The following is a 27503-nucleotide window of genomic DNA, read 5'->3' as shown; positions in this document are numbered from 1 at the left end:
ATCACCAATGAAGAAGGGAACAATGCAGTTCACAAGTGCGATGCGAGATTTTACGTAAAGTTAGGTAACAAGCAAAAAGGAGAAATATCAGTGGGAAACTGCAGAATAGACGATGCAAACAGTCGAGGAGATACTCATTTGGGATTTCCAAAGACAAATACTCTGAGGTTGATGAACACATCCTTCTATGGACGGAAGAATAGGAAATGGACTTAAAAAGTCCACACGGTGCAACAAAAACCAAAATGAACTTCATTTTAAGTAATAACCCCGAAATCTTGAAAGTTGTAGAGGTTCAAAGTAAAATTAGTGGCTGTGATCATATGCAAGTTTGATGCAACCTAACGCTCAATCTCAAGGACGAAAAAAAAACTCTTTGTAACTAAGAAACCATGAAGTCAGAAGCAGATTGCAATAGTTTAAAATAACTTTTAAATCTCAGGAGATTAATGCAGCACTCGGCACGCACTCCCAAATAGTCAAAAATAAACTTCCTCTGTCACTGGAAAAAAAAAATCTACGAGTAGTGCAAACTGCTGGTGATGAAATACGGAGCGGAAATTTGGCACCTTACTAAACAACAAACAAGCAAAAATAGGTCGGATGAACGGGCCGTTGAACAATTAAGGTTCGGAACAACACCAGCTACAATTAACGAGCTATCTGGATCAGAAAACAAGAGTAGAGTAGGAGATATCCTTGTTCAATGAACGAAAAAGAACTGCACTTGGGCTGGCGATGTAGCAAGACAAACTGTGAACCAGTTAACATTTAGGGTACCAGATTTGGTATCAAGAGATGGGTCTAGCAGAAGGGATAGCCATTACACGACGGAGGGCTGAAATGGAAAAATTCTGGGTAAATTATGGACTCGAGCAGCTTAGGGCAAGAGTGGTTCGAAGACAATTGGAGAGACCTTTGTCATGTAGTGGACCTGAGTAGGCTAATGGTGATGATAATGATGCGGCACGGAGTGTTGGGATGTGAGTGTATCCATCCAAATCTTCATAAGGGAAATGTTCAGAATCTAGAACCCCTAGAAACAAAGAATACCACAAAGGCAGTGTACTTCAAGGCTGTCGAGCCGACTAAAATTAGGTTGGAATGCTGGCGTGCGAAAATAACAGAGGACATTATCACCTAGGACAGCGTCCACGTGTAAAAAAAGTATTTTGAGCCTGCCCTAAGACCAGCGCTACAAATAAATAAAGAGCATAAAGAGTCAAATTATTTTGTTTAGTATGGTTACAAGTCATCATCCCGTTACAAAAGTGATATGATAAGTAATCAATAAATCAACTGTTCATACGAGAGCACCCCCGTTTCTTTTTCCATGAGTGCTTAAATATTGGCTTAGAGCGATAAAAAGCCCCGCATTAGATTAGTTTACACTGCCTAAAGTTTTTAATACCTATTTCCTTCTCGCGTAAAGTGTGTTGCAGCGCGGCTCACGGCCATGGTTTCCAGAATTCGTTACGCATGATAGTTAAGGCCGCCACAATTAGACAGTTTTCTTCCGAACGTTGTGTCACCCCACCAAAAAGCCACTCTAGTTGAATGTGTTTTCATTTATGGCCTTCTATTTGAAAAATAGTAAACATGCTACACAAAATGAGTTAGTTTCGTTTTTATTTCCCCTCGATCGATTCCATGCGGGGTTGTGTCAAGACACAGTCATATTACAGCGAGAACTCCGCGTCGCTACACCTTCGCCATTGATTGCTTCGTTTTGGGCACACGTTTTAACATGTATGTTCTCCGAATGAACTCCTTCAGTGATATATATGGCTCGTTGGTTCGTTCTGTAGAATACTGCTAGCGGCTTCTTGAAAGGTTCTTCTGCAGGACAAAATCTTCGACAATGCTGAACAAACATGAAGCCGTTCGAACTCGCCGATCCTGAATTTTGAAAAAGAAAGCATAAAAAAGAATATATAACAATACACAGGTCACTTTACTAAACAACACAAACCTTGTAAGAAATTCTTCAAAGACTTACCTCGGGAACACCCTTTAAAATGTTTGTTTTCAGCATTGTTTTTTCTACAATTTTGACTAAAGCATCGGCAATCTTCTTGTTATACTTCGCTTTGTCTTCGTGATCCGGACATGTATGAAGTTTTTGATGACCTTCTACTATTCTGCCCAAGAAATTGGGCAATACTTCAAAGTCGTCAGGGCTTTTGACTATGTCCATCGCAGAGTTCAGATTTTCCAGGACTTCTTCCTCATCCGAAAACGTCTAGATAAAACGCAGTAACAACGAGGAATAAAAGGTTACAGCATATTTATTATCAAGCACAATTTCCTAAGTTATAGACGTTTGTACTCACAAGAGGCTGTTTTAAATCATATTTCAAGATGTCCGAAACACCCGTAAGCCGGAGTGACGGATCTTCACACCCGTAACATTTCGGCAAAGGTACTGAAAAAAATAAAGCGTTTGAACAACTATTTGGGATAAAACAAACCCTGTATGCATTCGTGCTCAAACGGGCTGTGTCACACACAGAGAAAACATAAAAAACAAAAGTACACTAAGCCAGCCGAGAGATTAAGTCAGGGACATTGCCCCACTTTCTCATCGTTATTTAAACACCAGAAATCGTTTATTTAACATAATGGGATGTTTTATTCCTTAGCCGGTGTGTTACACGTCTTAGTACCTTTACAGGGCGCCAACGGAAGTGTGTGTGTGTCCCGAAGAACGGTATTTTGTTAAACTAAGGACACGTGTGGAGCCATTGACCGCATTAAATATATTTCAAAATGACAACGTAAGCTATGGATGTGTTGGCGGCATTGTTACTTTCGGTCCACTCATGATTTCAACTCTCCATGGTATGTTGATGCGAAATTGCAAGCGTCGCCATTAAGATGCTGAGGAAGCTTAGTTAGTAGAGCACCGACTGCGGAAATCCCATTAGACGGCAAAAGTATTTTATCTTTATTTACTCTTCATTGAAGCCGCCTTTTTTAATACTGGTAAACAGCGATGGCAGGTTTACGCAGAATGGGGTGCTTGAGGTATTTGCCTTAAAATATTTTGGAACCTCCAACCTACGTTGAACATCAATGATACATAATGCACTGCGGAAGCGGCATTTCCAAAAAAAAAAAAACTGGGAATGAATAAAAGAACGGTGGACGCAAACGGAAGCTGGGAATATTACTCTGCTTAAGGCCTAGGTTGCTTTCCTGCAAGGGGGAAGGGGCCAACCTGGTATAAAAGAGAAGAACCGAAAAAGGAAGATCTATCCCGCTTCATAAAGGTGTCCCCAGCGTATCTGAAGTACACGTGAAATTTCCTGGTTGCCTTTCGAGTCTATCGCACTATAACATCGTGCACTGTGTGCCGTTTTCCATTACTTTTGGAGTGCCTTTCTCGACTACTGGAATGTGAGGGAGAAGCTTTTTAAGTGCGAATGCACTTCTTAAGCGACCCTGAATCACGCGTCCACCGCCGTCCGTCCGTCCGCACCACATACCCACTTAGGGCGATTGGCCAAGAAGAGTTCCTAATTTCTTTAGCACATACCCACTTAGGGCGATTGGCCAAGAAGAATTCTTTCGCATCACCCGTGCATTCCCACTTCCCCATCGACGACTGCTGCTTCGCCAGGAGCGGAAGTCGGGGCGAGTACTGCGGCGTCTACCTCGTCGGTCACGTCTACGCGAACCTCATGTCGCACGCCGTGTCCACCTCGCCGGTCAGGGACGAGTCGCCGTACAGTGCCGTCTACACCGACGCGTACTCAGGCGACGGAATCGTGGTCGTCACCCTCTACCTCGCGCCAAACATCTCGCGCGACGACGTCGTCGAATACGTGGACGCGGCGATGGAGAGTGTGGCCAGGCGCGTAAAGCCCTCGGACCCGGTCGTGGTTGTTGGGGACTTTAACGTAGACGTGCGAAAGGGCGGCGAGTGGTTGATGGAATACATGCTCGCCAACCACTCCATGACGTGCCTACCGCTAGAGGCTCCCACCACCATCAACGGCAGCTACATCGACCTGGCCTTTGCGAGGAACTGTCTGATACGCGCGGTCTTGCAACAACTCTTGACCGTACATTTCAGTGACCACAAGGCGGTCATAATAACCGTCAACTACAACGACAACACCAACAAGTGCTGAATAAAGAATACTGTCGTTTCACTTTACTTGCGTGTGTGTGTGATCTCCTCGAACATACACTTTAATTCACCAAGATTTCCAGAGAACGACTAACGGGGTGTGTGAATCCCCACTTGATCACGCGGGGGTGTTAAATGCAACTAACGGGCGAATGCCAACACAGTTCAACATTACTCCCCCTCATAGCATCACCCGTGCATTCGCACTTCCCCATGCTCCCCTTCGGGGAAATGCGGGTGTTTTTTGAAGTAAAATCTACTTAAAGAATAGCCAAGGCTGTTTGACAGGGCCGTTATAACTGTTGAACGGAGAGCCTGGGGCCTAGTGTTGGCTCCAGAAGCTGTCCTTCCGATGATAAACGTGATTACCCAAATAAAATGGGCTGATAGTGTCCTCACTGGCTTAACATTCATACCCGTCACTTAGAGCCATTTTGATCAAATACAAGGCTACTTTTGTGAATGCCAAGCACAGCCAGAGACGGACAAAAAGTGTTGCATAATTCTGGGGCAGATTTCATTAAGTGGACGTTAAAGGCGGTCTGAAAGGCACTGAAATTTTAAATTTTGGTGAATTGTTAGCGTAGGCCAGTTGGAAGTTGTCGCCCCCTGGACAGCAATGTCGTGAGCATTAGCGTCATTAATCTGAGGTTTCTAATTGCGTGTGGTCGCGCTTTTTTAAGCGCCGAAGGACCGGTAACATATGCGCTTTATTTCCCGATAGCACCACTATCACAGAGAACACACTGAAAGACAATGCCACTCCCTTCTTTTGTCATGCGATCGTAAACTTTACTGTTTTGCGGCAGGCGCTGACTTCGGAGGGACTTCCCGAAGAAATGTAAGCGGTTCTACAAAGAAACGTTCTCCCCCCATCTGACCGGGAAGTAAAACATGCATCACGCATCTCTCCAAAATACACTGTGGTCAACTCATAAACATCAGTGCATGCATTCCACTAATCTCTTATGGCTTGACATTTTTTGGCGGATTTAAGTAGGCATCTTGGTCTCAAACGTGGAATGCAAATGCTTTGCAATGATGTCTTGGTGAAACTTTTATGACTTCTAGGCCAATAAATGGGACACAGTTATAACGCGGCTTGTCTTCAAGACGGCCCGCACAGCGGTGTTCCATTTGTTCTTTTGTGTGGAAGCTTCCGGTGGTAGTGACTTGTTAGAAAAGCGAAGCTAGCGTTTGTAAAGGTACTGGTAAGTGCCACACTACCGCTATAACGACTGGCAGGAGGACTGACGAAAGTAGAATTCGTTACAAACTTTTATGCTGCGTACTCTTACCTCTTACTCATGTTGAGTCGCATATAGGTCAGCTATGGAAGCTGGCTCGAGCTGATCGCCTCGTATATCATAGACTGACGCGTGTGCCTAGCCATAATACCAAACCAGAAAAAGCCCCAAACGCTTGTATCTGCACCGATTGCCTGTGACATTAACGGCATAGAGAACGTCTTGCAGAAACACTCTGAAGAAGGTGGACAATTGCTTGTTGCCAATTCCACGCATATACTCAAAATTTGTAGGTCTAATTTCAGTTGGGTAAAGTCTGTGTGTAACCGTATAATATGTAAGCCCGTCATGCCACTAAGATACTACAAGAATGAATGTACCCACCGGTGCATTGGTAAACTTCATTAAAACAATCTGTTGCGCAAGTTGTTGCATTGTGATTAAAAACTTGTGCGCTACTGAAACAACAACACACGGAAAAACGATGGGACAAGCACTCGCTGAGCGATAGTCCCGTCGTTCTTCCGCGTATCTTTGTCTGAGTCGGCCCTAATTTTTGAGCTTTTGCCGGCTTTCTGCATTTTTGCTGATTTCGAAATATGCTGGTATATGTTTTGTGTGACATGCACCCAGTCCCCTATTTAACTTCGCCTATTACCAAGCGGAAAATGGTCTACGAAGTTTGATAGGAGGCGGGTTGCTTGTCAACGAGAAAAGATATTCCGCCATTTGTGGAAACCAACTAATATACCGGTCTACAAACGAGGAAAAATTATAGCGCGACTCACACAACGACAGGCGGAAGAACGATGGCGCAAGAGCTCAACGAATGCTTTTTCCGTCATTCTTCCGTGGGTAGTTGCCTGATTCGCGCTCGAATTTTTCATCATATTGCACGAACTTGCTCAACAGCTTGTTTTAACGAAGTTTTGAAATGCCCTAGTGGGTACATTCCTTCTTTTCTTATCAAGCTTTATGATGGCATTAGGTATTAAATCCAGGATCACACAATGACTTTAGCCAACTGAAATGCGCTCCTACACCTTGTCTCGTGCCCCAGAATGTGTATAAAGCTGGTGGCAGTTTACTCAACGGGGTATATGTCGGAATTGCTGAGTGCTTTCTCGCCATTGTTTTCCTTGTGTGTTGTTCTGAGTAACTTTTATTTGTGTTCTGCTTATTTGTGTTTTTTTTCTCTGTGTATGTTTTGGTGCGCTTTCGTTTTTGTTTTTGTGTGCCTTGCTTTTTTCTTTGTTTGTTCTAATTGATACGTTCTAATAGATTCGGGTGCAACAGCATCTCACATGTTTTTATTTATGGCAGGTCCCCAACATGGGTATTGGAAATTAAACAAGGGAAAACAACTATCGCAGAAGGCTTCTGAAGACAAGCCTGTGACGCCCAGGAGGGCTATTTTTTTTCAGTGCTTTTGTCTCTTGAGGCACAAAGTAGCGGGTCAACTGCCTCAGAAATTTCTGCCGTGCCGTCCACTCAAACGTTGCAGAGGCGGCTTACCTACTCTGCTAAAACTATTGCGATAAACTTCACTTCTTGTTTGTTTTCCTTCTCCTCTTTCCTTTTTTTACTCATTGCTGAATAGACCGTGTTTTGTGATCTCCTAAATTTTTTTTCTCTAGTTGGGTTCAACCAATAAAACAAACTCTTCTTGGCTGATCTCCCCACGTAAGTATGCGTATTTTAGTTTGTTAGATGCTCAATGACGCGGCACGGATGACATCGTGGACCCTGAAGTGCGAGGCACTTAACATCGTCATGTGTGTCCAGAATATAAAAAACGACAAGAGATACAGCTAGATGTGGTGGAGATGCTGAGCCCAGAGCTCACGCTTCCATAGGAGAACGCTGCCGGAGTCGACCGGACGGCGAGTGTTCAGGGCTGACGCCACTGCCACTAAGCAAGTGCAGTCTCCGGGAATGGAGCAACGACTTATTCCTCCGTCTCTGCACGTCAGGTACGGCTGCCGCACCCTCGCCTTCGCCAGCTGTTGATGTTCTGCCGCAGTTACGCTGCCTGATCTCGATCGCCGCTGCTGTCACTCATCAAGTCTGCGGCCTTCCACAAGAAGCTGTGAGACTGTCGTTTTTTGAACGCTTTCTTTAATTTCGTGTGGCATAAACTGTTTGGCGCATTTCTACCGCGGTCCAGCTCACTCGAAGATCTCGCAACACCATGAAGGTCCATAGATCCTGCGGATAACGTCACAACTGGCTTCGGTTAAAACATGGCCGGATTCTTCGTTAACAACTTGAAGAGTAGGATCTGAGCGGTGAGAGCAGATCTACGAGTGGAAAGTGACAACATCGGGATCAATGAATCGGAAAAACGTATTTCAGAGGGTATTCAATCAGGACTGAAAGGATCCGAACTTCGCATGTGGTTAGACAGCGAGCGGGCTAGATTGAAAGCGCAGCGTGAAGCATAAAGAGAATTTGGAAGCACAGCGCGAGGCAGAACAGGAGGCTTTAATGGATACCCACAAAAAGAGGCTTGCAGAGCTGAAGCAGCAGTTAACAGTTCTGGAGAACTTCCGGAAGCGAAGAGAGGCTGAGGCACCTTCGCTTATGAACGCTGACGCAAGCCATAACAACGCAGAATGTCTTGGCCCAAGAACGAGTCAGCCTCATTTTTCTAGAACGGACATCGCCGGAGGTTCATCCGAAGGAACTCCCCGAGAGAGCACCCAGCAGGACTGTAGAATAATTTGTAATGAAAATCCTAGTTCCCGATTCCAAAGCAAAATAGAACGTCCCAACGTTGAAGCCAGGCTTGATGAAAGGAGATTGCTGCTTGTTATGGCTCCATACCCTTAGAGGTTGCGGTGAAATAAGCTGCAGCTATAGGCTCAGCGATTACTCAACCAGATACGCCGCCACCCACTGCTGCAAGACAAAGATTCCGGATATGAGTGTTAAGAACTTCAATCAAACTGCACACACCGGTAGACCGGGCTTACTTCAGGCGTAAGGAAACTGAGAAAACATTATTGCAGGCCAAATAAGGAGAAGGGGACCTGCATGACGTACGACTAGCCATGAGAGCCTTCCTGTTGAGCAAAACCCCAATCGGTTCTGGAAGAAGTTGAGCTTGCATTTCTGCTTGAAGCAAAGGCTACTCAAGCGCAAAGCTGGTGGTATGCTGAAGCGGCGGAGGGATTGCAAAGTAGATGTAAAGGAGCGCCCGATTCTAAGACGACAGTTAAGATACGCCTGGTTAGATGTTTCATACCATCCAGTAACCAATTGCTTTCATGCCAGGAGAAAGCGGAGGCTGAAGTCCTCAACTCTCCCAAACCACAGGAATTTTATGATGGCCGAAAATGTATCAGACGAACCCGCAGTACGAAGAAGACCGACGGGATACGGATGAGTTCACGACGTCTGAAGCTTCCTGATCATACTCGTTGGAAGTACCGAAGAAAGGAGCATGTGAATATACAGTCGGCTTCCTACGGCACAACTTCTCTGGCGACGGACTGGTATGCTCTCATCTGTTTATACAACTTCTCCGTTGCGTCTTCCTCTTGTGGATGAACTTCTGATTTTGAAAATGCACTGACTCGAACATTTTAGTTTTTACACTTCGTAATGATCGTATGTGATAGCGCTTAGTGCTACCATGTGTGTGGTTTTTTTTCCTTCCCGGGTATACTTCTTTACTGATTCTTTCCTTTTTTTGAAAGTGTGCGTGCTTCCGGGCATGCGTAGGGGATAGTGTGAAAAACCCGATAGGCATAGGGCCGAGGACAACAAGCAGCAGCGGCAACACGATAAAAAGGAGTACCAAAGGAAGAAGAGAAAGGCAAAGGTGAGGACGAAGATGAAGAAGAGGGCGCATAACGCATAGGAAGAAAGCGCTCAAGACGAGAAGAGAGGCAATGTTGAACGTGCCTTCGAAGAGGATGATGAGTAGTTGTCGGAGGTCTCGTGCGGAGAGATTAGGAGTGCGTCGTCGGAATACCACTCCCCATCAGACACCTCAGTCCGGGGGAGGAGAACGCTGCGGCAATCGACCGGACTGCGATTGTTCAGGGCCGATTCCACTGCCACTCAGCAAGTGCAGCCTCCAGGAATGAAGTAACGACCCATTACTCTATCTGTGCACGTCAGGAACGCCTGAAGCACTGTCGCCTCCGTCGGCTGTTGATGTTCTGCCGCAGTTACGCGACCTGATCTGGGTCGCCGCTGCTCTCACTCACCAAGTCTGTGGCCTTCGACAAGAGACTCTGAGACTCGCTTTTAACCCTTTTTTGAATTTCGTGTGAATAAACCGGTTTGATGCATTTCTACCGTGGTTCGTCTCACTCGAAGATCTCGCGACACCATAAAGGTCCATATATCCTGCCGATAACATCACAGTACCCGACAGTTCAATACGAAATTTGGTACTGCTTACGCTTCACAGGCGGGCCTGTGCAGTAAAAAGCCTGTGAAAGCGAAAAGCCTGTGAAAAATACATATCTCCCAAGCGCCATTCCTTTCGAATTACTCGCATCCCTTTCCTAAATACGCCAATTTTTCACACTCTTTGTAAACAACACATTCTCGACTCCATGCCCCCCAAATGTTGCTAAATGTTGCATACATGCCCTCAACACCAAATCAATACCAAATGGTACTACTTTCTATCGGTGCCTAATTCTCTCACTGCCTTAATACCACTGCATCTGATCTCAACAACTCGCCTGGTCTTACTCCAAATTGATACATCGCCGCAGATGCAATCGACCCCCTACAAATATCCCCCTACACCATTTCAAGGTTAGATTCTGGTGATGTCTGTGACCTTAGACTCAGCAAAACTATCCACAGGTAGCATTCTCGTACGCAGTGTACAGCAGTGACACTTCTTACACGCCAACCCTGTCCTGCCCCTTTCGGCTGACCAACCTCATTGGGAACACACCTCCGGATCAGCGGTCTCCCAGCCACCCAGAAACTCGGTGTTTCACAATACACCAAGTTGAGGAACAGAATCCGGGTACCATGGCACTGCTCCAACGCCGTTAATGTCACTTCTTTCTCCCCGAGCTAAAGATGGTGATAGTGTGCCTTCCTCATCATCTTCGTCTTTCCTCAAGATCTTCCTTCCCTCTAAAATAGTCCCTGCGCAGACATGCAGGGGTACACGGAAGAACCAACACGAAACTAAATGGTGGTCAGATCAGCATTCTGGTGGTGATCCTCTTATCCGGGCGATCCCAGCTCGTCTTCCACTTCCGTCTCTATCAGTGCCTTGAGGTGTGTGTCACTTGCAGGTGACGGCTTCGTTGAACGCTGTTAAAGAAGGGACATTAAAACTCGTTTGCGGGGTTTCTCTTCAAGAGCAGGCCATCTTGGGTCGGGGTTCTTCCCAACGCCGGGCTGCCTAGGTTTCCTCATCATTCGGTTGCTGTTTCCGTCCATTTGAGTGAACATGACTCCGCATCCCGTTCGTTCACGAGTGTGCTGCCCCTGTTCATTTTTGAAATGGCTGTAATTATGGTCGCGCCTCAACTTGAGCAGTCATGTGTAGTTCTCAGGTCATGTGCCTAAGCTTTGGATTCCCTCACAATTTGATCTCTTGTTCACGAAAGCATTATTTCAACCCAGTGGCGCCAGACATAAATCTCTTGCTTTTCGACCTGCACTTTTTATCTCTCGACAACTTAGAGGGACATCATTTGGCACAGCCCAACGCCCGAGCAAGTCATCCAGAGAGAGAAAATGAAGATTGTAGCAGTTATAAATCAACCGCGGTCATGCTGTTGAACGGTATGTCTTATATAAATTTCGGTGCCCTCATTCTGCGAATCCTTTTCATCCTTTTCGGCAGCCTGCTAGGACACACTTTGTTGACAGCAAGGTGTTCTGTTCTTTGGCAGGCGACGAAAGCATCGTAGATTCACATTCATCACATTCCGCGTTCGGCCTACCACAGCCTGTGTACTCAGTGGGCGAAGGACAAAATTTTGACGTGTGTCCCAGGTTATGACAGTTGAAACACACAATTCTCTTTGGTCCGTATTCAGTCACTCGTACCCCTTGTATGTTATATTTGATAACTTTGGAAGTGTAGTTGAACTAAATGTGAGGATTGCCCTGTCGGGTTTACCAATTTTTTGTACTCCAAGTACGTCTGAGTGTTCGCATATGATCCAGCTTAAGATTGTTTCGTTGCTTTTGTTTGGGTGAACCTGGATAAACGCTCTAATAGTGTTTTTGTTGGATCACTTGAGTTCAATAACAACTTCAATGGTTTAAAGAATTCTCATTTTGCCGGAAAGTGGGGTGGAAAATTTCAGTTAACTTTGCAGCGTGACTTTCTTCATTATAGTATATTTGCACTGTTGGCAGCATCATCAGAGGGTACCGCGGCCATTTCAGTCAATTCGGCTATAGGGGCCATCAGGACAATAGCAGTGGCGATCGCATGTCTCGGTATCTTTAGCATTTGAATCTTTGCTAGTGGTCTGAGTTGTGGTATATGAAGTGACCGACTCAGCCTGTCAGTCCTCGTCGGTCGCTTTTTCCTTGAAAGAGCGACACGTAGCCACCCGTCAGAACCAGAGACTTTGTTGTCGGGGTTGTTCATTTCATCGGTGTCCGTGTCTACCCTCGAGGGAGGAATCACTTCGCCGTTATGTGGGCGTTGTTGTAGCGCCGACATAGCCATGCTATCTTGCTGTCCTTCTTCAAAGAGCGTACGCAACGGCGTCGATCTGGCGCCTTCGCCGCACCCAAAGCTCTGGCCGCAGCCGCTGCACGAGCAGCCCCACCAACGGCGGCAGCTGCGTTCGAAATGAGACGTGGCTTCAAGGGCTTTTGGCTTGTTAAGCCTAGCCGTCGATTTGGATTTTCAAGGTCGTTTGTGATGCTGCGATGTCCCAACTAGTCACATTATCGCTTCCAGGGATGGAGCACATACTCAAGAAGATGATGAAGCACATTGAAAGGGGTTCGCATCGCGGAATTGAGCAATCACCAGCGAAATCCTAGGGCACACGCGAAACCCCGTGTTCACTTTTCGGCCTGTGTATACCGTTTGGCCCATCTAGGTAGGCCTGCGAGTCTTCAAGCCACACGGAGTTTCTCATGGGCTTCTACTGTTGGAAGGCATGCAAAGGAAGCTTTTAAGAATAAAAATATAGCCTCCATTGAGTCTCTTCCGAAAAACCACCCTATTATGATTGAAAACGCCCAGCGTAAAAAGGACCTGCATGAACTTGGAACAGAGCTTCACCTACTGCGTAGGAAACTCACCTTCATACGGAAATACAACAACAGAAAACGGTCAGTGTCTCCAGCCTCTCAACAGGATTCTCATAAATGGAGCATTTCGCATGCAAAAAAACAAGGCTTCAGAATTGCAGTCTTCACAGGCATGATCACAACCAATACCGGAACAGAAGTTCGCCCAACGTGATGCTAAATCAAATTTGAGAATTTGAAAGAATGGAAGAAAGCTTTTAATGGCATCAGCAAAGTACAGGGCAGTTTAGCAGCCCGACCAGTAGGTAGACGAACAAATGCGCCTATTGCTCCCAAAGGTCGGCGCGGAGGTTGTAAAGGTTAACTGCAACAAAATTTTTGGCTGCCTAAATGCATTATTTTCGGGTAGTATTACTTTAAATGTTAATACCTGCAAAGTGTGTAGGCCTAAATATGCGCCACGGCATCGTAAACGAAGATCAAAAACGCCCTTTTCGAATGCGAAACTTGAAAAAGGGCGGCCATTACGAGCGACCGGAAGTGGCACGTTCATGAAGAGAGTAGGTGCAACGGGCGGATTCTCCTACGGCTGCCTCTGAGAAGACGGCGTGCATTTATTGTGTTTCGGGACGTCCGTTTCTTCAAACATTCGAAACATGCCAGAAAAGAGGTTTGGAAATTCGTGCAATCATTATTGCTTCGCAATGAGCTGCTAAGACGCGCCTATAGTCGTGCGGTAAAACGAAAACACAGGTTTGGCAAGGCTGCTTCGGGAAGCTGGAGGCTATGAAATAGATATAAAAAGGTAGAGTTGTGCGCTAGATGTGCGCCGGCACAGCCAATATACCTGTGCCGATCGAACCATTGTGTATTTGTGAGAGAAAAGAAAAAAGCTACCGTGGGAAGAAAGCGTCTAAACATGCTGTTTAGCTTGTAAGAATTCGGCTTCAACGCAAGTTACAAAAGTTTAAATGCAGTATTGTATTGTATTTGTTTACTCGGCCAGTTTTGTGTCTGTTATCAGGGTGCCCACGCCAAATCTTTATTTAATGATGCTATGCAGCAAGGAAAGTACTGGAGTGTCTTCGCTGGCGTCGTGAAACTTGCCTTTTCTGAAGCTAAATGCTGCAAATATGCACCTTTTTTCTATTTTTTTGAACTGGTAATAGAATTGTTGCCAAAAGCGGCTAGCATATATTTCCTTTTAGGCGATGTTGTTTGAACTGAATCGATTCCGCACGTGCAGTGCGCCGCGTGCTGTACTTGTTCGTTCCCGACCAGCGCGATAACTTTTTTTTCTGTGAAAGCCGACCGGCCGCCGCAAAAGCGTATCGTCTCATGTCGGCCGTTCTGTGTGTTGCGCACTCGTAGAGACATCCGTCCGCGAGCTTGCACTGTGCTGCACAGGCGCCTTAGTCGTTCGTGCGGCGATGCACCGACCAGCCGCGCAAGAGTGTATTGCCTCCGGTAGGCCGAACACGTGTCGGGCGGGCTCGTCCAGTCGACCGAGAGCCTGCTGCGGCCATCCCGGCCACTATCTCGGCCGTTGTGCAACTGCCGTAATCACTCGCCGACGATGTACTGCCTCGCGAAGACCGGCCCCGGAACTCTTCGAATTTGCTCTCTCTGTCTCGGCAACCCGGAGCTTCTTCAGCTTTCTAGCATTACGGAAACGCATGAAAGCAATTACTCATGCAAGAGGCACAAATTACACTGCTCAATCGAGTGAGGCCACACGTAAAAAGGCCACTGTGAAGGGACGGCTGCATAGGAGTCCTAACTGGCACGTCACATCCAGAAGGCATTAGCGTAACAAACTGGAATCTCTCTCGGTCCTGTTTTCAAATGAATGCCCGACTGGAGCTACCGGAGTTCATACATGCCGTCTCCGTTGCTCGTACATAAGCTGTGGCAGTCATCGGCACTGTTGAGGTTGACAACCCATACATCCATATGCGTAGGATGCTCTAAATGGCTCAACGTCTCACCAGAAAGTATCCAGAACGTGGCAAACGTCACAATAACCTCATGAAACTCCAACGACAATATAAGAAAATTGACGATTACCAAAAGACATTACAAAGTGAAAAGTGGCAATATCTTTGCCATAAGCTCGGGCAAGAGGGAGGCCTTTCTTACTTATGGCGCATCTTTCGTAGCCTTTGTGGTAAAGGAAAGACCAAGTTTCCAGTAATTGGCGAAATGAGACTGCAGTTCGACTTTTATGACGTAGATGAAAATATTACCAGGATCCTTTTTCTACATGCTACGAAGGATAAAATGGCACTGAAATTTCTCCCCGACATCGCCATACCGCACCATCTAGATGAACTTGACACTCCTTTTATCCTGGGAGAACTTCACTTTTCGCTCGCTCAAGGCTACCCTGGATCAGCTCCAGGCCATGAGAAAATCACGTTGCAAGGTCTCCTCAATCTGCCAACGCACGTTCATGAAGCCCTTCTGAGTATTGTCAACGAATCCTGGGAAACTGGACAATTTATCGAGCACTTGAAGACGACCATCATCCATCCCATTCAGAAGCCTGGTAAAGATGCCCGAAGACCAGAAAATCTGCGACCTATTGCACTAACTTCGATCATGTGGGAGGTCATTGATAAATTAATTACAACAAACTTTAGATCCATTTCAAATGCACTGGTTGGTTTCGTCCATCGCTAACCGGTTTCAGACCAAATCTTTGGACACACAACTCCCTTTGGTTGCTCCGAAGAGTCCTAAACTGTACTTCTCAAAAACAACTCCCAGATTAGATTCTGGTGCTTCGCACGGACGAAGCATCTGATAACGTCCGCCAATAAGGGTTCCTACAGCTAAGCCCATGGCTTTTTTAGGTAAAAAAGCTCAACTTTGGATTCGAAATTTTCTTTAGTGTCGCCCAATCAGATTAAATCCTCGAGATGAATTACCCACAGTGTACTATCTTGGCAAAGGAGTTCCGCAGGGGTTTATTCTTGGTCCGCTCCTCTTCAACTAAGCTATGAATAGAGTCGCCCGCAATGTGCAAGAGGCTCACCTTCTGGATTTCATTCTATGCCGACGCTTTCGTCATATCGGCTCAATCCGCGGATGATAAAAACGAAGACCTTATGCAAACTGCACTACAAGCTGCAGTCTTCAGCCTTGAAACGACCCTTTTGAACTTCAACTTCAATCTTTCCTGGAAGAAGACTGAGCTTCTCAGGATTGACGGCATACGCTCAGCAAACCCAACGAAAGTCATCCGACTTCAAATTAGCCCCAAAAGTATCGACGCAAAGAATGGCACCAATAACCTGCTGGGCCTACAAGTGAGCAGTTGCAATAGCACTAATGCGCACATACGACATCTACGTACCTCATAAAGTTCCTCCGTGCATCTGATATCAAGAATCTGTAACAAATTCTCAGAAAAACTCTTGTCTCATGTGAGACCATGATGTAGCCCACGGCAGAGGAGGGCGCTGCGAGCGCACTACGTGAGCAAACGTGTGGTGTATCGGCTCCGCCGATTTTTGGCTGGGGCTGCGGCCCAAATCGCCCTACCCAGGCAAAACCGGCATCGAACCATCCAGAACATCGAGCGGAAAAACTAGATACTGAAGTCGTCCAGGTTGGTCCAATTTCTACAAATTTACAGTCGTTTTTTGACCGACCACGTGGGAGCCGCCGCGGCGACGCCGAAGCCCGGCTGGGCGAAATCGGCCTTCCTAGGACAAAATGGCATTTTCCGCACTCCAATCACGCGGTTATGACCCCGAGGCGAAGGCGTGGACCTCGGTCCCCACCACCGGTGACCAAAATTCGACGGTTTTTCCGAAAATTCGGACTCAAGCTTTACTGCAAGCGGCTGAACGCCGCTCCCAGGACAAAGGCAAGATGACGGCGTCCGATGTCGCCCCGGCCATCGGCTCATCGGACGGAAACGTGAACGCTCCCGCGACGCGCGCCACGGGAAACAAGGGAAAGCTGTCCATGAAGTGGAAGCCGCGGCCAAAGCCCAAACCCGCTCCCGAAGACTTCGTTATAGTCATCTAGCCCAGGCAAAGTGTTTCTCTTCACGAGGCGTTCATGAAAACCGACTACGGCACCGCAATCTCGGCGTACCTCGGGCCGGAGCGGGCCCGTGCCATCTTCGCTCTCCCATCACGAGACCAAAACATCATATTCGTGCATACCCCGGACATCGAGGCGGCCGAACGGCTCATCGGGGACTTTGCGGTACATACCGAGAATTGGTACTGCTCCATGGTTACCTGAGACAAGACGGTGGCAACACGTGCTGCAGAGTGGTCGTGGTCCGTAACACGGATACTACGGACTCTTCAACATCGAGTGCGCTGGCGTGCCGGCACCATCGTGGAAATCCGAAAATTCGGAACCTCAAACAAGGCACGCATCACCTTCGCTGGTAAAGAGAAGCCCCGTTATATACGTGCATTATGACAACATGGTCGTCTCTGTGCAAACCTATTACAAAACTATCCCGGCCTGCATCCAGTGTGGGGTCGTCGGGCATCGAGCGGATGCATGTCCAAACCTGCAGCCGAACTCGTGTAGACTCTGCGGACTCCAAGCTCCGCTTGTTGAGGGGTTGCGGGCCAATCACAACTGTGTTCCCCGGTGTTCTGTATGCGGTGGCGCCCATGTCACCAACTCTGGCGACTGTGTGGCAAAATTTCGCAAACCCAAGATAGCCGCCCAAACGGGCGGGGAAAAAAAATAACGCCCAAGAAAAAAACCCGCCATCTTGGGCCACCCCACGAGCAGCCTCGGCGGGAAACCTCTAACTGCTCTAACATCGAAAAGACACCTACTGGAGGTGATGCAAAGCGACTGTCGAAGGTGTCGCCACCACACGGCGGCCTAGAGAAACGAACGGCGGAGACGCGTGGCGAGATCAGGCCCTGGGTCAACGCCGTCAAAAACGGACGCCAGGTGAGTGGTTCTGGTGGGGCTGCTTCCTCCTCCTCCCTTCTCACTTCCCTCCCAAGAGAGCGGAGCGCCGAGCAAAATCAAATAGCAGCACTCAGGGCCCAAAACGAGATACTGCTAAATAAAATTAACGAATTGGAATCCAAAATCAACCAGTCACCTTCTCCCACACCCCCCTCCCACGGCTGAGGTAATGGAAAGTGAGCTCGTGGCGCCGAAAGCGGCAACAAGCACGAAGGCTGCATTAGAGGCCCGTTTCGACGCCCGATTCCGGGCCATAGATTCGCCGCTATGGCAAACCAAATCTCACTGATGGTCAACACCATCTCCAAATTGCAAGAAAGAATCCCAACGATGATTGCCCAACAAAATGCGCATTCCTTGCGCCCCTCGCGCAGGACCGGCGGTCCCTACAAGGACGTATCCGGCCGCCCTGTCAAAGCTTCTAGACGCCTCACAGAGGCAGATGATGACGACAGCTGCTAACTCTCTGGTATACAGGACACCCCTCTCACCGCGAGTGCTGGCTCCGGAGAAGCGCTGCTACAATCCTGCCTCAACCTAACTGACCATGGCGAGCAGCCCTAAGATCAGGCGCTCCCGAAGAACTAATTCCACCACCCCTGTTGATATAGTCGAGTGGAACTGTCGAGGCTTCTGCTCCCATGCAAAGCGGTCGAATCTCCGACTTTTCCTTTCAACTTTCGACTCGCTTCCGGCGGTGGTTCCCCTCCAGGAGCCAGGGAGCGGCGCCACCCTTACAAACTACATCACCTTTCAACAGGACCCCTCTTCCTGCGTATGTGTGCATAAAAATTATACATCTAATTTAGTCGACGTGGAACTTCAAACTGAATGTTTGTATGTGATAGTGACACTTCTTCCGTTCAAGAAACAAGATGTACCACTCCATATACTCAAAGTCTACTGTTCCCCCCGACTAAAAAATGTAACGTTCGTGGCACTCCTTAGCCGCGCTCCAAACGCTGCGGGGAGGGAGCCCCTGGTGACTGTGGGCGATTTGAACGCCCACAGTACCCTCTGGGGGTACGTGCGTGAGGAGAAGTGGGGACGCAAGCTAGCGCAACTTCCGTCCACGCTGGGCCTGACTCTCCCCACCGACCGTGCATACCCAACGTGGGTGGGTAACTCCGTGACCAGGGATACGTGTCCGGATCTTACCTTTACCAAAAATATTGCACACGCAGAATGGGCCAACACCGAGGAAGCCCTCGGTAGTGACCACTGCCTTATCAATACCACCGTAAGTACTAAACCATTGGCACGGCCCCACGCACAAGCTCGCCGCCCCGTCTGGAATAAGTTCAAGCAAAGATATATCAATTCGGCCTCTATTCCCGAACAAGGATACCACGCGTGGGCACAAGGATTGGTTACACCTTCCTTTGGTGGAAACTAAAATTCAACTCTCGGAGGCAACACCGGAGGTTGACAACCACCTTCTGCATATCTGGGAGGCGCGGCACAGCCTCTCCCACAGATGGCACCGCGAAAAACATAATAGAAAGGTTAAAATTTGTATCGCAGCGCTCACCCAGCGAGCGACATACGACGCGGCCCAACTTGCCGACTCGAAGTGGGTGGACCTCTGTAACATGGCGGCCAGACAAATGTCTAGCCGGAGCACATCGCGCCTCTTCCGTGCCCTAATTGGCCCGACTCAAACCCGCGCCGATACACAAAAACATCTTCAACGAGCTATTCATAGCTTCGATGGAGATACCTCAAAATTAGCGTGCAAACTACGCGACCAGTATCTTTGCACTCAGCAGGACCCCCGAAGGCCCGCGTACTCGCATGCAGGTTCCGAGAACGCGGAGCTGGATCAGCTGTTCTAGCTGCATGACCTGAAGGCGGCCCTAGCTAAAATGAAACAAGGAACGGCACCGGACCGGGTCAAGATAACTGTTAAACTACTTGGCAATCTTCCGGACCCCGCCTATGAGACCCTCCTCGCTTTCATCAACTCGGTCTGGCTTGGTGAGGCATCCATCTCAATCGAATGGAAGACCGCCCTGGTAACTTTCACTCCACAAGCCGGCAAAGCCATAAACATAGCCAACCTCCGCGCCATCTCCCTCACGTCTTGTGCGGGAAAGCTTATGGAGACCATGATACGGGACAGGCTGTCTCGGTTTCTGGAAGACCAAAATGCATTCGCAGACACCATGTTCGGTTTCCGCCTGCAAAGGTCCACGCAGAATGTTCTGCTTCAACTCGAACGAGGAATTCTCAACCCTGTCGAATACCCCCCAACAATAAGGCGATACTCGGACTAGACTTGAACGGGGTGTCGCGACTACAACGCCTTCGTTAAGGGAAAAGAACAGTATTTACATGAGGTCACACAAAGAAAATGCCCGATCACCACCTTCGTTTCTCGTCGTCCTCTTCTACTCCCGTCTGCGATCACTTCTTTGTCCTCACGGGAAAAAGTTCCAACAACCTGCCCCCCCGGCGAAAAAAACAGTGATACGTAGGGTATAGTCGCAGCCCCCGACAACATCACACACGAAATTATCCTGCAACATCTTTCCCAGACTGACTGTGGACATAACACCTTTCGGTATATCAAGCAATTTCTTTCGGATCGTCAATCTTTCATCCGAATACAAGGCGAAGAACACGGCCCCTATCAACTGGTAACGTGAGAAACCCCACAGGGCGTAGTCCTGTCACCATTACTTTTCAATCTGGCTATGATTGAAACTTCCGGCTCAGCTGGCGAAGGTCGAAGCCATCCAGCATGCGCTGTACGCCGACTACATTACCATCTGGGCCAAACACGGATCGGTTGGAGACATTCAGGCCAACCTACAGCAAGCGGTAGAAATTGTGGACGCCTACACCCGCCGCGGCGGCCTTGAATGCTCCCCGTCCAAATCCGCATTTGTGCACATTCGCCCGTCGCCTAAGTGCACCACCACAATGGAACTCTCCCTGGCCAGCGGCCCAATACCCGAACATGATGAGATTAGTGTACTTGGCTTCTTTATCCACAAACATCAACGGATAGATACACCAATAGCCAAACTGCGTTAGGTGGGGACCGGGTGGGCCAGGTGGTCCGCCGGGTGTCCAACCAACGCGGGGAATTACGTTGCAAAGACGCCTTGCGGCTGGCCGAATCCTCCACTCGACTCCTTACCTCCAACTGCGCAAGTTTGACGAGAACGCCCTCGAAGTGATTCTCAGAAAGATGTACAAGCATGCCCTTGACCTCCCGATAAACATGTTAAACCAGCGCCTCATGGGCCTGGGGATGGTAAACACTTTCACGGAGCTCCGGGAGGCACACTTGACTAATCAATATACAAGAATTTCAAAGACGCCGTCGGCACGCCGCCTATTACCCCGACTACACATCCACTAAACAACACTAACGGAAAAGCGCGTACGCATCCCCAAACTCTGGAGATACGCCTTGCACATGCGTCTTCTACCGGCCAACATGACACGTGACGACCACAGTAGCAGGCGCCTGGCGCGTGCGGAGGCACTGGCCCGGCACTATGGGAAGAAACACAGAATCTTTTACGTGGACGCCTCTGGCCATCACCATGGGGGGTGGTACACGGCCGCAGTCGTCCACCAAAACGTCGCGGTAAATGGCCTAACATTCAGAGCTCAACACATAACTCTTGCGGAGGAAGTCGCCTTTGCGTTAGCAGTCGCAGACCAGGAGTCGCGACTCATCATCACCGACTCAAGAGGGGCGTGCAGAAACATTGAACAGAGGTACATTCCTCACTTTGCCTATTGCATCCTTCAAAATAGCGCCCATCTCGGAGCCACCGCGTCTCGAACGATTGTATGGGCTCCTGCTCACATGGGCCTCGAAGGCAACGAAACGGCAGACGCCGCAGCCCGCGCGCTCACTCTCCGGGAACGTCTTCAGACCCTTCCGAAATGGATCCCGAACCCAAACCGCCTTTTACTTTTCGAGAAATTACTGAATTATACCTATTCGGCCACGCAATTCATCCTAAGCCCTGTAAGGGCCTTACAAAGGCAGTGGAACGCACCCTCTTTCGTCTTTACACCAAAACACTGTTCTGCCGGGCAGTTTTAAAACACTTTGATCCTGCCTATACAGGACACTGCCCGTACTGTGCGGAGAAGTCTTCGGTCATCTTCCACAGGGTATGGGCATGCCAATCAACTCCGAACCTCTCCCCAAAACCCAACCCAACCCGGGAGGACTGGAAGGCAGCCCGGCTCGGCTGCTCCGACTTGGTGAGCCAGAATACCCTGGTCGACCGAGTACGAGCCGCGGCGATCGCCAATGGGCTTCTGTAATGAGAAGCCCACCTAGTGATTGTGAGAGGTGACGCCCTCCGGGCCACCTCAAACATCTTCCCTGTATATATCAGCAATAAAGTTTTTCAGACAGACAGACAGCCCACAGCAGGATGACATCAATTTTACCATCTAAGAGTTTAAGTCAAGACAAATCCAAGAACTCACCTTTCTGAACTGGACAATAATCAGGATGATTACTGGACTTCCAAGGCATACAAGAAAGGACATCCTTGAGTAAGCTGTCTCTCTACCACGTGTTAATGACTTGATCGCAGAAACACAACTCCCCTTTCTAAACCATCTCGAGCATACTCTTAAGGGACTAAAAAGTGAATTTGATGCCAGAACTCTTCAGAAAACGCTCCACCAAGGAAAAGACCCTTTCTTGGCGTCATTCTTTGCCGCCCCATTTCTCGGCGGCACCCGGAGGCCAGGTAACGATAAGTCCAAATGCTGTCAAACGACAAGAAAGAAGGCGACCTTGATCTTTTTACCGATGGCTCTGTTACTGGCGCTGCTGCTGCCATAGCATGGCAATGTACAGACCCTCCTCTACCGGATGCTTCTCGCAGCATTACTAGCACCTGTGCACTGACCGACAATGCGGAACTCTTTGTAATATTAGGCGCTCTACAAAGAATTCAGAATCACACAGAACAAATACAAAGAAGAGACTTCACAGTCATAACAGACTCCTACATGGCATTCTGGGAGCTTAACAAAGCCTTCACGCAATATTTTACAGCCAATTCCATACTAAAAACCGTACAAGAAGTCACTTGTGAGGGAATGAAGTCCACATGCCTTGGACACGCGCCCATATAACAGGAGTGCAGGGCAATCAGCTGGCACATAACTGGTATTGGAACGTCCCTGCTTTCTCTACCCTACCCTCTACCCTGCCCTAGCGCGCATAAGGCGGCAACCGGTTATGTGCGCATGCGTACCAGTGAAAGATACCCCCGAAAATGTCACTCTGAAAGCCGTGTAAGCTGAACAAGCTTTATTGGCTCACGTCGACTTTCCAAGCGGGCAGTTGCTGTTTATTCGTGAGAGATTCGCTTTGACTACACCAGCTGAAATGTTTTCTCTGACTGGCGGTATGTAGCGCGAGCTGTCCTTGAGGCGCACACGCATGTGATCTGTAATTTATACTTTCTTACGACCACCTCGCGCAATTCTGAACGACGGAGGCCGCGCTTTTCGTATAGCGAGGGCGCGCTTTTCGTATATAGTACACGCTTTTCATGTAACATTGACTTTGTGTTTTCTGATGACGTCGCACAGTCCAAACATTACGGCCATTACAACAGCTCCACTGTTAAACAAAGCCACGTGAGAGACATGGCTATAGGACTGAACCTATTGTGGGGTTGAGTAGCAAAACGTCAGTTCAGGAAGCTAAGTATTTCATTAGATGCATACGTGAAAAGGCGATCAAATTTGCAGGTCTGAGTGGCAGAAACTCTGTCGGTAAATATTAATTGCGAGCAGGAGACGTCTGACGGCTTTACCCGAAGCGGACGCAATGCCCCATCCGAAAATATTGAAAGCAAATGTTTTTGTCGTCTCGAGTTTGGCAATCTTTGGGGACTTCGGGTCTGAGAACGCCGAGAGACGCAACCCAGTCTTATGAATGTCGAACGGTGTGCAGCGAAATTCTTCGCCTAAAACTCACGCCAGACAAATTTGGGGAAGCGGTTCACATAGGAAGGGAAAATATCTTGGCCTAGCCTACGTTAAAATTGGTTATTGATAACTTTATCTCTTAATTCTGCTAAGCAGAACACAGACGAGATTGACACATTGGTTTGCCGGTTTGCACGAAGAACAAACTTAGGTGAACGTACTCGTTTTAAAAACCTGAAATGGAGGCAGGAATTCGTTCTTTTTGCAAATTAGGCTAGCTTTTCTATGCTTCGAACCTCGGCATAGTAGGAGTTCTCTCTATGCTCGTGCCAAGTTCGAGGACGAACAGAAACACTTCAGTGGTCGTGATGGAGCGAAAATACCATATACAGTGTGGGCGAAGCCCTAATGTCGTTTGCTAAATGTTGATATACGGCTTGGAAAAAATACTTACATATATACTAACTCTCGCTGAGGGTAAAATTGCTAACAGAGCGAGGCAGCAAACACTGACCAACGTATAAGCCCCAGCTATGAAAAACATGCAGCAGCGTTGGGTGCGGGCGAAACATTTCATCCTTTAACTACAGTGCTGGTTTTATGTATCCATGTTGCTGTGAACCTTGCATTGGGTTTGTTTGTTTATGTTTTGTTTTTACCGCACGGCTGCGCCGGTCTGTCTTATCCTAGTGCCAACGAAGGACTTGTTCTATTCTTAATTTTTATGCCACACGTGTAGTCTGCTTTGATAGGGAGAGCGTTTCGAACTAACGTTAACAGCCTAGAATAATCTTCTTTGATTTCAGTGTTCTGGATGTAATTCGACGGCTCCAAAAACACGTGTGGCCAAACGTAAATTCCTGCAGAACAGATGCCGCAGTATTCTACTTGCCGACGCTCGCATGGACACGTCACATTGTTGACTGCTGCTTCTCCGCCTGTGTATTGTATGAGTAGCGAGGGGAGCAAAAGTTCGCTCCAATAAACTTGTTTTCCTTCAAGACAACTGTATCGTCTTTGGATTCGTGACATATTGCGGAGGTTAGGGGTACAGGCCCACCAAACCCTCTGCAAGCCGAGAAGCAAGCACAACTTTGGTCAGTCGCCGACAGCAAGGTCTTCCGCCAGTTTCGAGTGTTTCCCGATAAAGTATAGAAAGATGACGTCATGAGAGCCATCATCATCAAGACAGGCACCATTACTCGCGCTTCAAATCCTGCCCTCGTTCTTTGGCAACATAAGGAGCCCCCATCATTCCATGGGTCACCTTTTTAGGACCCAAAAGATTGGTTGGAGCAAGTCGAACGTTTCAAGCTGTTTAACCGACGCGGCGACGCGGAGGCACTGTTGCAGGTATTCTCCTACCTTGAAGTTCTAGCATGGATCCGATTAGAAAACCATGAGAGCTCTCTAGAGTCTTGGAACGATTTCAGAATGCAATTTTTAACGACATTCAGCAGAGTTCTGTGAAAAGAGCGGGCCGAGGCCTTGCTGCAGAGGCGGGCACAACACCCTAACGAAAACGTTGTGTTTCCCAAAGAGATAAAGAGGCTTTTCAGGCTTGTATGGTAGGAGAAAAGAAGTTACCCTTTCTAATGCGCGGTATGAATGAATAACTGTTTCCTGGATTTGTCCGCAATCCACCCAAAACCGTCGCTAAATTTGTGACCGCAGCCAGCACAATTGAGAAGGCAATCGAAAGGCGTGCTAAGCAATATAACCGGACTACGTCGGACAATGCGGACTACGTCGAGAGCATGCGGGTCCCGGCAGACAGCCTACGCTAGACTATCTCCGCAGTAGTGAGGGAGGAACTGCGAAAACTTCTCCCAACGCCGCCGCAACCCCAAGTCGATTCCCTTACCGACGTCATTAGGGGACAAGTGCAGCAAGCGCTGGGAACTTCAACGATGCGAGAAGAACCCAGGGAGCCGATAGCCATGGCCTACACAGCTGCTGTCCGTCGACCTCACCCACCTGCACCCTATCGTCCCGAGGCTTCATACCGTCGTCCCCTGTCGGTTGCCCGACCACCAGCGGAAACGAAAGATAATTGTCCGCAGTGCTACGACTGAGTCGGCCGATCACATCTACCGTCGCTGTCCCTACAAGAGGCTCGCTTTGCGTGGGTTCTCCATGAAAGCACCACGCCCCCGGCCCGGCCAGCGCCCTACTGATACCGAAGCTTTCCTGTCCAACACCAACCAAGGTCCAGTATGGTTCAACCTTTTCCCGTCACCCTACCCATACCGATAGCGAAGCAGTCGAAATAACGCAGAGTTAACGCGTGGGAGCTCGCCAAGCCTAAGTAGGGGAACTTAAAGGCAGCAACGTCTGGAGATGAAGTTGCAGAACGGCGGAAAATGAAAACCCTGCAACGACGTAACGATTCGACAAAAACAATGATCTACGACATGCCCTCAGCACGACGACCCGATCTAACCCTGATTTGACTCCCGAACACGACTACAGTACACGGAGCGACATGTACCGGACATGACCAATCCTGCTGCTGAGATGACGACGACGACAACGACCAGGCATAGTGTCCAACCATCAACATACACAAACCGAGTTAGGACGGGCCGACGCACCCGCAACTCGAGAAAGCGGCGTCCGACGTCCGTTTGTCCATCGACGGCTTTGATGTAGTTGCCCTCACAGACATGGGAGCCGACTACTCAGTAATAAGCGTATCATTCGCGTCTAAGCTGAAGAACGTTACGACCAGATGGGGCTGTCCGCACATTCGCGCAGCAGGAGGCCATCTGGTAAGCTAAGTGAAACGTGCACATCACGCGTCACCCTTGACTGCACCACATACGCTGCCGCGTTCGTTATTTTGCCTCACTGCTCCCGCGACGTAATTCTTGGAAGGAATTTTTGCACGGACAACGATGCAATAATTGATCTGCAGAGAGAGTCGATAACTTTTTCGTCTGACCCCTCGAAGACGCCGGAACCAAAACACCGTGCTACTGTACGGATCGCCGATCATCACGTCACCCTGCTACCCCGCGGAAGATTGATGATCCCCGTGTAATGTGAAGATGCTGCTCTTGACGTCGAACATAGTGTAGAGAGTGAAAGAAGTTTGCTTCTAGACTGTGGTGTGACCGTCGAAAGAGACATTCCGCGCTTTAAGCAACGCCAATTCCACGTTTCAGTGACAAATTTCACCAAGGATTACGAGTTTTAAACAAAGGCGCTGCAATTGCTTTCGTCGAAGAAACCCAAGGAGCAAGTGACGTGATCGCTGTGGCCTAATTATTGAAGGAAACAGAAGAAGAAAACAAATTATTGGTTTTGCTTCGTCGCAGCAGTGAGTGTTTTTCGTCGAACTCAAAATTATGTCAGGCACCTCTGGAGCAGCACTGAATAATAACCGAAGATGGAGCCCTACCTACCCGACAGTCACTGTACTGCATCTCTTCACACGAGCGGGAAGCCACCCGGACTCAAGTAGACGACATGCTGAGCGAAGACATTATACGGCCATTGAATTGCTTTGGGATGCGCCAGTCGCACTCGTAAAAAAAGACGGCACATTAAGGTTCTGCATTCACAACCAGCGACTAAACAAAATTACCAAAAAAGACGTGTACCCCCTGCCACGAATCGACGACGCCCTCGACCACCTCTGCCATGCAAAGTGCTTCTGATCGATGGATCTGAAGACAGGCTACTGGAAAATTGAAGTGAACGAGAGAAACCGAAAGAAGACTGCATTTATAACCCCGGACGGCTTCTACGAGTTCAAGGTGATGCCATTTTGGCTAGGCATGGCGCCAGCAATGTGTCAAAGGGTCACGGACACTGTGATAGCTGCCCTGAAGTGGCACACCTCCCTCGTATACCTCGACGACGTTGAGGTATTCGCGTGGACTTTTAACGAACACCTTGAAAGCTTGGAGTCTGCCCTCGAGGCCTTTTGTATGGGGTTAACGCTTAAGCCTGAGAAGTGCTGTTTAGCGTACGACGAACTTACGTTTTGGAGCCACGTCATTGAGCCGGCAAAAACTTCA

General features: G+C 48.4%; 1 protein-coding gene across 1 annotated transcript in view; it reads right to left on the bottom strand.

Moving 5' to 3' along the window:
- Positions 1–1642: 1642 nt before the first annotated feature.
- Positions 1643–27503, bottom strand: part of LOC144139355 (uncharacterized) — a 39851-nt gene continuing 13990 nt past the window's right edge. The window contains exons 6-8 of the mRNA XM_077671726.1: positions 2334–2425; positions 2000–2242; positions 1643–1899 (exon numbers count right to left, since the gene is read on the bottom strand). Coding sequence (XP_077527852.1) covers positions 1816–1899; positions 2000–2242; positions 2334–2425 — 419 coding nt within the window. The 3' untranslated portion in view covers positions 1643–1815. The remainder of the gene's footprint in view (positions 1900–1999; positions 2243–2333; positions 2426–27503) is intronic.

The sequence above is a fragment of the Haemaphysalis longicornis genome, unplaced genomic scaffold, assembly GCF_048455015.1.
Source record: "Haemaphysalis longicornis isolate Haplotype H1 unplaced genomic scaffold, Haemaphysalis longicornis Haplotype H1 scaffold_5, whole genome shotgun sequence".
Classification (NCBI taxonomy): domain Eukaryota; kingdom Metazoa; phylum Arthropoda; class Arachnida; order Ixodida; family Ixodidae; genus Haemaphysalis; species Haemaphysalis longicornis.
Note: the sequence above shows the minus strand (reverse complement) of the source record. Positions and strands in the feature narration are given on the sequence as shown.